Source organism: Perca flavescens, chromosome 12, assembly GCF_004354835.1.
Source record: "Perca flavescens isolate YP-PL-M2 chromosome 12, PFLA_1.0, whole genome shotgun sequence".
Classification (NCBI taxonomy): Eukaryota; Metazoa; Chordata; class Actinopteri; order Perciformes; family Percidae; genus Perca; species Perca flavescens.
The window spans coordinates 33,462,627-33,472,611 of NC_041342.1; the positions used below are offsets into that span (position 1 = coordinate 33,462,627).

The 9,985-nt window shown below is 42.3% G+C and overlaps 1 protein-coding gene across 1 annotated transcript in view; it reads left to right on the plus strand.

The window, feature by feature from the left end:
* phb2a (prohibitin 2a) overlaps nt 1-9,392 on the plus strand; it is a 24,435-nt gene extending 15,043 nt beyond the window's left edge. The window contains exons 8-10 of the mRNA XM_028593096.1: nt 1,191-1,268; nt 8,661-8,737; nt 8,911-9,392. Of these exons, the coding sequence (XP_028448897.1) occupies nt 1,191-1,268; nt 8,661-8,737; nt 8,911-8,929 (174 nt within the window). The 3' untranslated portion in view covers nt 8,930-9,392. The remainder of the gene's footprint in view (nt 1-1,190; nt 1,269-8,660; nt 8,738-8,910) is intronic.
* The last annotated feature ends 593 nt before the right edge of the window (nt 9,393-9,985 follow it).

Here is a 9,985-nt window from a genome sequence, read left to right on the forward strand (position 1 = left end):
CGCTGATTGTCGGCTCACTTTTCTCTTAACTGTGTAACGAATAAATAAATAAATGAATGAATGAATATTTTATAAATGTGTCATGCCACTAAGGGGCCCATCCCAAAACGGAATTACTCTCCATAACGCCAACAGAGCAGGTCCTCACCTCACACTAGTGTCTGTCTAGATTCATATAGTGGCCTTTTTAATATTTAATATTTCCTCCAGTTTTGGTCCGGAGTCCACCGGTTGGTGACCCATGGTGTAACCCGTTAACTGTCCCAGCTAAAACATGAACATTACAGACACAGACAGACACACACAGACAGACACAGACAGACACAGACAGACACAGACAGACACAGACAGACACAGACAGACACAGACAGACAGACACAGACAGACAGACACAGACAGACAGACACAGACAGACAGACACAGACAGACAGACACAGACAGACACAGACAGACACAGACAGACACAGACAGACACAGACAGACACAGACAGACACAGACAGACACAGACAGACAGACACAGACAGACAGACACACAGACAGACAGACAGACAGACACACAGACAGACAGACAGACAGACACAGACAGACACAGACACACAGACAGACACAGACAGACACACAGACAGACACACAGACAGACACAGACAGACACAGACAGACAGACACAGACAGACACACACAGACAGACACAGACAGACACAGACAGACACACACAGACAGACACACACAGACAGACACACACACACCGATACAGACACACACCTACACCCATACACACAGAGATAAAGAGAGAGAGACACAGACGGACAGACACACACACACACACCGAAGGACAGATGCATGCGCACACATGCACAGAGACACACACACACATGCACAGAGACACACACATGCACAGAGACACACACACATGCACAGAGACACACACACAGATACAGACACACACACACACACACACACTTCACTTTCTTTTAACCTGTGCTTGTTCTTAAAAAAATGTCTGCAAACCTGTACCACGTTTCTTGTGAAGGCGCTAACGTGTGTGTGTGTGTGTGTGTGTGTGTGTGTGTGTGTGTGTGTGTGTGTGTGTGTGTGTGTGTGTGTGTGTGTGTGTGTGTGTGTGTGTGTGTGTGTGTGTGTGTGTGTGTGTGTGTGTGTGTGTGTGTGTGTGTGTGTGTGTGTGTCTCAGTTGGGCGAGGCCGTGACGAAGAACCCAGGCTACCTGAAGCTGAGGAAGATCCGGGCGGCCCAGAACATCGCCAAGACGGTAAGAAACCTTTTTTAAAAACGAGACTTTCCCTCCGTTCGGCTTTCAGAAACCACTTCCTCCAGCTCCGTTCAAACTCAAAGGAAAGTTTTGTGTGTTTGGAGAAATGCTCCTAAGGCTGGGTACCGAATTCACTACTTTTTAGGACCCCATTGGAATTGCCTCTAAAGCATCGAGTCTGGAAACATGCCTCGTCATTCAGTACCTAAGGAGACCAGACCCACACCTACATCCAGAACAGGGGTTTCAAACTCAACTTCCCAGAGGGCCTCACATGAAAATAAATATCACATCAAGGGCCAGACATGTTTAGTTTATTGATAGGCTTTTATTTAATCGAAAAAGTAAAATATATTTGACTGTATTATAGTCATATAGTCTTCTCACTTACAGTTTGGTCGACATAAAGTCCTAAATAAGTTCCTCAGCCATCATAGAAAAGAAGCACCAAAAACATTGGAAAAAGTGGCAAAAACATTGGAAAAAGTGGCAAAAACATTGGAAAAAGTGGCACAAACATTGGAAAAAGTGACAAACATTGGACTAAGTCACAAAATCAATTGAAAAAGTGGCAAAAACATTGGAAAAAGTGACAAAATCAATTGAAAAAGTGGCAAAAACATTGGAAAAAGTGACAAAATCAATTGAAAAAGTGGCAAACATTGGACAAAGTAACAATCAATTGAAAAAGTGGTAAAAACATTGGATAAAGTGGTAAAAACATTGGATAAAGTGGCAAAAACATTGGAAAAAGTGACAAAATCAATTGAAAAAGTGGCAAACATTGGACAAAGTAACAAAATCAATTGAAAAAGTGGTAAAAACATTGGAAAAAGTAACAATCAATTGAATAAAGTGGTAAAAACATTGGAAAAAGTGACAAAAAGTAGGTGAACCAAAATGTTTTGTGAACCTAAATTGATATGCGGACCAGATCACAGTCTGCGAAGGGCCAGATTTGGCCCGCGGGCCTCGAGTTTGACACATGTGACCTAGAACTATATAACCATGTGAGCGTTGACGCTGCTGAGCGATAACGTTCTGCAAACAGCGATGTCAAACACACGCTCCAGCTGCCATTCTGCGATTCTCTCAACATCCTCCGAGCTGAACTATTGGTCAAGATTAGCGGCGGTACGGTTCATGAATCAACATCCGAACAGCTCGGTTGGCTTGTCTCGGTCCGTCGGTACACAGTTAATGGTCACTGACCACATACTGCCTTTAGCGCCCACTTTGGACACCTAGCTTAGTGGAAATGAAGAGGGGAATGAGCGTAGGGCTGGCCAATATATCGATGTATCGTGATATGAGACTAGATCTCATATGTTTTGGATATTGTAATATCGTGATATGACATTATGTGTCTTGTCCTGGTTTTATAGGCTGCATTACAGTAAAGTGATGTCATTTTCTGAACTTATCAGACTGTTGTAACTGTTCTATTTTTTGCCTTTCCCCCACTTAGTCATTATATCCACATTACTAGAGATGTTCCGATACCAGTATCGGTATCGGCTCCGATACTGCCTTAAACGCTGGTATCGGAATCGGGAAGTACTGGAGTTTATGCACCGATCCGATACCACGTAATAAAGCCCTTAAGAAATCTACGTTAAAGTAGTTTATTTAGGTTCTTTTTCCGTTATAACTGACTGTCAAACTGGAGAATAAAAGAAAGTTCTGTGTTTGTTCATGTTTCACAAAGAGTTTAACCTGAGCCAGACAGACAACAAAGATAGAAATCACATCCATACAGGGATAGTAGTATACAGCTGTTAAAACATAATAAAATATATGACACACTGGTATCGGATCAGTACTCTGTATCGGCCGATACGCAAGTTCAGGTACCGGAATCGGTATCGGGAAGCAAAAAAGTGTTATCGGGCCATCTCTACACATTACCGATGATTATTATTCTAAAATCTAAGTGTGAAGATACTTTGTCAGAGCACCTATTGTCAACCCTAGAATATCGCCGCAATATCAATATTGAGGTATTTGGTCAAGAATATTGTGATATCTGATTTTCTCCATACATCGCCCAGCCCTAGATGAGCGCGACGAACGCGTCACGTGGGTCTTGCTGCTCCCGAATTTCAAAACCGACTCTAATGGCGTCTCGTTCTGAATACGATCTCGTATTGTACTAAAAACTGTTCACCGAAAGGTGTTTTCTGAAAACATTTTAAGCGAGAAATGGGCCGTGCAGTTGCTGATTCTGTCTTCACTTCAGATCAACAAAAAGTGACAGTTTAAAAGATTTTCATCAGATTTTGAGAGGTGTGGCGTGCTGCTGCAGGTTGTTCATGTGTAGAAATGTCAGGTGGGAGAGATCAGGAAGGCTGCCCGGAAGTTGGACTCTGCACCAGCGTTGTGTATAGTCTGGTGTGTGGGAACATTTGGGATTTCATGTTACCTGTGATGACGGTGGAAATAAAACAATAGGTAGAACTGCAGCTGTGTGCATGCATTGTACAATATATATTCAATATGCTAATTATATCTATCAATCTACCTATCGCTGAAGTATATTTCTGTAGTCTTAAAGATTAAAAGAAAAAATAACAAGAATGTACAGAACCGAAAACAGTGATACGAACCGAACCGTGGGTTTTATAATTCCTAATTTCTGCTTTTTTAGTAATTTAATTTAGTAATTAGGTATAATGTCATTTAAATGAGGTTTATTGACCATGAAATTAAACAAAAAGCGTTGAAAAAGTGACAAACATTTTAAAACTCACCAAAAGAATAAAAAAAAAAACTGATTTTATATTTGGGCTCCCATGGTAACAGGGTAGAGCGTGCACGCTGCCTGCGTGACACGCACGTCTCAGGCGCTGAAAACTCGTGCGTTCTATAAATAGGACCGATGTCTATTTGTCATGTGACACGCCAACGTCTTGGAAGCGTTTCCAGACAAAATAGAACAGGAAAAGATGTTTATATGTCATTTAGACACAAATACATATTAATAAATGAATTTAATTTTCTAATATGTCACCTGTCAATCCAGAAGGAAATATTCTGGAGCCTATTTTGCTGTCAATACTGCCGGCATTGTCTTTGCTGTAATCAGATGAGTAAATATTTGTTATATATGTTAGCTTATGTTATGTTTATGTGTCCAGACAAGGCTAGCAACAGCAGCAGCTACGAGCTCACACCACGCAGCCAGTGTGTAACCGGCCTGACTATGTGGCCCATAAAAAGTGTGCAATAGTCATGAACTTTTAACATGAAGTGCAGATTTTTCATAAGCTTTGGGTATTGCAATTTCATACGTGTCCAAAAAAGTAGCTTCATTCAGCTTATGGGAGTTATGTTAATAAATGTAAGCGATGTGACCGAACCAGACCCAAACATAATTTCTAAATATCTGTCCGAACTCAGCCCCCCCTTAGGCCCTGCACAGTACCAGGGTCTCTCCTAAGTGGAATGCAGCCATCAGTAATGGTTTAATACCAGGGTCTCTCCTAAGTGGAATGCAGCCATCAGTAATGGTTTAATACCAGGGACCTAAGTGGAATGCAGCCTCCTACCAGGTAAGTGGAATGCAGCCATCAGTAATGGTTTAATACCAGGACCTCTCCTAAGTGGAATGCAGCCATCAGTAATGGTTTAATACCAGGACCTCTCCTAAGTGGAATGCAGCCATCAGTAATGGTTTTGGACAAACCTGTGGCCTTTCCTTCTACCGTATTTTCCGGACTATAAGTAAAGACTTTTTTTCCTACTTTGGCTGGTCCTGTGACTTATATATCAAAATATATATAATTTAACATGTTTTTACATGCTAATTCATACTGAAAACATTACAGTCTACAGCCGCAAGAGGGCGCTCTAGGCTTGTGACAACTAGAATGCTGCTCCTAAAGACAACCGAGAAAGAAAAGAGAGAAACTGCAGGTAGTAAAACCAAGGGGGAGTAAGCTTCGCTTCAGAACTCAAACCTCCTATGGCGCCATTTTGATTCTACCAAGCCATCACCTCCCGTTAGCATCCCATTGACTCCCATTCATTTTGACGTCACTTTGACAGAGAATAACTTTACATCTGAAGCGTTTTAAAGACTCTTATTTATCCGTTTATTTCTAAAGAAACACGACAACGTATAAAAGGCTCCATTACCTTGTAGCTCACGTTATGGCTCCATAGCAGACGCTTTTATAACCATAGGCTAACGATTGGGTCATAACCACGAGATTTATGGTGCGTTCTTTTTGTCCACCGAAGTCTATCTACGAGTTGTTTTCCGGAGTTACGAACCAGAAGTTGCAAAAAGAACGCCACCAGGGTCGTGTATATATACGACTCGTCAAGTCGTCTGAACTCAGAGGACCCCGAGTTCACTTTCAAAGATGGCTACGTCGTGCATCACACGTAGTAAACATTGTGGTTTTCTACAATTTTAAGCACTTTTGTCTTTGTTGTAACCAAATGAAGAAGTGGTACACATAGCGCTGTATACTGCTACATATAGACATGTCTCTACAGTCTTATTAGGAGTTAAACATAGTGCTGTATACTGCTACCTATAGACATGTCTCTACAGTCTTATTAGGAGTTAAACATAGTGCTGTATACTGCTACCTATAGGCATGTCTCCACAGTATTATTAGGAGTTAAACATAGTGCTGTATACTGCTACCTATAGACATGTCTCTACAGTCTTATTAGGAGTTAAACATACATACCTATAGACATGTCTCTACAGTCTTATTAGGAGTTAAACATAGTGCTGTATACTGCTACCTATAGACATGTCTCTACAGTCTTATTAGGAGTTAAACATAGTGCTGTACCTATAGACATGTCTCTACAGTCTTATTAGGAGTTAAACATACAGTCTTATTAGGAGTTAAACATAGTGCTGTATACTACTACCTATAGACATGTCTCCACAGTCTTAGGAGTTAAACATAGTGCTGGCTACCTATAGACAACAGTCTTATTAGGAGTTAAACATAGTGCTGTATACTGCTACCTATAGACATGTCTCTACAGTCTTATTAGGAGTTAAATATCGCCTGATTAGTTATTTTGGAGCTTGTGCAGATGAAATTGGCTAGAGATGCTCGGTTGCTATATGACAACAATGGCTTTAAGCCGAGTCTGGAGTAGAAAGCAGAGCAGTAGCCTAACGTTAACGTTTCATGTATCAAACTGTGAAATAAATTTGTGTAATATGTCAATAACTGGGTGAATAGAATACTAAATGTTACTAAAAATGTATGTGTGTATATATGAAGGCATCGGTGGGAAGCCCAACGCCAGCGTGTGAATTATTCTCCCAAAAGCTTCAATGCTTCAATGAATGGCTGAAACCGTAGCTCAAGCTCACCACACATACACACCTGAAAGCTCGGGATGTAAACATATCACCAGAATGATTGACAACCAGGAGGACCAATAGTCTTGATGATCCACCCGGATAAAGAAAATCCTCCACTATACCTTTAAGTGACAAAGAGGTGGATTTAAAAGCGATAAAAAAAACATCGAAAGAAGCAGCGAAAGCATCAAAACTTCAAAATAAAACTACAAAAATGGAAGAAAAAAGGTCTTTTTTTTTTTTTTTTTTTAAGACTTAACTGGTCTCCTTGGAAGTGTACGGCATCGCTGTGTCCATTTCTTTTCACCGTCTTGAGCTTTAAATAGTGTGCTGTGATGAAGGCCTGAAATAGCCGAGGCTTCAGATCCCAGTGAGTCCAGCAGGGGGCGCCACGTGAACATTACATCTGAGAGAGAAGACCTCTCTTCATATTCACCATGACAACGGTTTATTTAAATCGCATATAGAGGCAAACTAGTTAGGTTGCAGCTCTGTTAACTCTCGTGTTGTCTTCCGGTCGACCATGCTACTTTAGGTTCAGTTTTTCTGGGTCAAAATTTAAAAATAAATCAACTTTTTCTACACTTTTGTCGCTTAACCCCGATGTTTTGGTCGCTTAATAGCGACACACACATAGACGCACACACAGATGCACACACATACTGTAAACACACAAATACACACATACTGTAGACACACACACACAAAGAGACACACACTGACTCACACACAGAGACACACAAACACCCACATACTGTAGACACACACACACAGGCACACACGGACTCACACACACAGATGCACAAACACCCACACACAGACACACTCACACTGTAGACACACACAGACTCACACACACTCACACTGTAGACACAGAGACAGACACACACACATACTGTAGACGCAGACCCACAGACACACACACATACTGTAGACACACGGACTCACACACACAGACAAACATACTGTAGACACACACAGACTCCCACACACTCACACTGTAGACGCACAGAGACAGACACACACACACACACACACATACTGTAGGTGCAGAACCACACACACACACACACACACACACACACACAAATTTCTGATGTAGAAACCTTTGTGAATATGGGTCCTATTTGACCCCGAGGACCCCAGGAGGGATGAAGGGTTAAATGTGAGTATTGTAGCCTAGGTGATGAAGGTCTGATGACCAACCAGCTCACACACACACACACACACACACACACACACACACACACACGTGACCTGTCTTGAACCAGCTGAGAGTGAGTGAAGAGACAGCTGTGAAGTTGATTTAAAGTGACAGTAACATTAATATTAACCAATCCAGCCCCCACCCTCTTGGCTGTGGGAGCTCCTAAAATGACCCCCAGATTAACGGGACTACCGGTTAGTTAACGAGGTCATCTCCTGCCGGTGTGACCTCACCGCGGAGCGCCTGTCGAGGACGGCCCCGCCATGCGGCGGCGGTGATGGCGTGTTTCCTGTCCGGCCGGCGAGCGGTGTGAATCGGCTCAGTGTTGCTGCTCGCACAATGTTCCCTTTGTTCACTCAGCTCCTCTCCACCTGTTTTCTCGCTACGCTCACACTCTTACTGTGTGTGTGTGTGTGTGTGTGTGTGTGTGTGTGTGTGTGTGTGTGTGTGTTTCTGTGTGTGTGTGCATGATTCTTTGTGTCCGTCCATCTGTGTGTGTCTCTCCGTGTGTGTCTCTCTCTCTCTCTCTCTCTCTCTGTGTGTGTGCATGATTCTTTGTGTCCGTCCATCTGTGTGTGTCTCTCTGTGTGTCTCTCTGTGTGTGTGTGTGTGTCTCTCCGTGTGTGTGTCTCTCCGTGTGTGTCTCTGTGTGTGTGTGTGTGTGTGTGTGTGTGTGTGTGTGTGTGTGTGTGTCTCTCCATGTGTGTGTCTCTCCATGTGTGTGTCTCTCCATGTGTGTGTCTCTCCATGTGTGTGTCTGTCTCTCTGTGTGTGTCTGTGTGTCTCTGTGTGTGTGTGTGTGTGTGTGTCTCTCCGTGTGTCTCTGTGTGTGTGTGTCCTGCAGATGGCCCAGTCCCAGAACAAGGTCTACCTGAACGCCGACAGCCTGGTCCTCAACGTGCAGGCCAGCGACAACTTACAGTGAGTCTCCAACCACACAACGTTTCTCTAACGTCTACACAACGTTTCTCTAACGTCTACACAACGTTTCTCTAATGTCTACACAACGTTTCTCTAACCTGACCTAACTCTGAGTGGTGCAACGCTATCATCCCACTGTCCTAACTCTTAATCTGTCTCTCTAACTCTTTCAGTTTGTTGCTTGGGAAGTAAAAAGAGGACCTCATCATCATTCCATCTGGTCCTCATCTACTGGAAGAAACCATCTTTGTAGTCCTCGAATTTCTACCCCCTCCCTCCCCCAGCGTTGGCTGTCCCACATCAGGTTTACGTGTAAACACCACGCAAGAACTGACTTTACTGGCGAGGGGGATTTTATTTTGAAAGGTCTTCCTCTGGTGTGGGCTAAAGTCTTGACCTTTCTCCTGCTTCTTCTTTTTTTTATTTTATATATAATCAGCTGTAGTGTACCGCCTGTTTTTTTTTTGCTTTTTCAGAGTCAGAAAAACTGATTTATTTGTTAATAAAAAGCCTCTTCAACGCTGGAAAGATTATGTACGTATACATGTAGACACTCGGGCAATAAATCACTTTGGTTTTTGCCCTGACTTCCATTAAATGCATCAACTGCAGAACATTAAAGAGGACTTGAAATAAAGAGTTTGAAAACTTAAAAGCATCGGTTTCATGTGAACAAATTACTTTAACCAACACCAGAGGAGTGGTGTTTTTATTTTTTTTTATTTTTAATAGCATCACTTCTTCCAACAAAATAAAAGACTCGCAAAATAAAGTAGACATTAGTTTGAGTGTAAGAACTAATAATGTTGTGAGAAATACAAAGGTTATAATACCAGAATTCTTCTCATTGTTTCCTTAGCCTCGCATTTGGCTTAATTTCTTAAATTAAGGGTATAGTGGAGGATTTTCCCGAATTTTAGAAAAGTACTTCTTGAAAAAATGCACATGTGCAACACTCTGCCTGCTCCCGAGAGGGAACGCCTATTAAACGTGTGCACGAGAGTGCACTGTTTACAAGTTGCTGTCGGGGTGGCTCATACAAGCCTACTCTCCAAAAGAAGATTTGCACATTTTCACAAATTGAGATGTTTACCGTGTGTGCGTGACTTGTGCGATGCTAGCCAGGGCTAGCATCGCTAATCCTAGCTTACATCAACTTTTACTAGCAGTGATTTTAAGTGGATTTCTCCAAATAGCCAAACTTTACCTGTGGAGTAGAAACTTCACGACTGAGGCATCGGTGGGAAG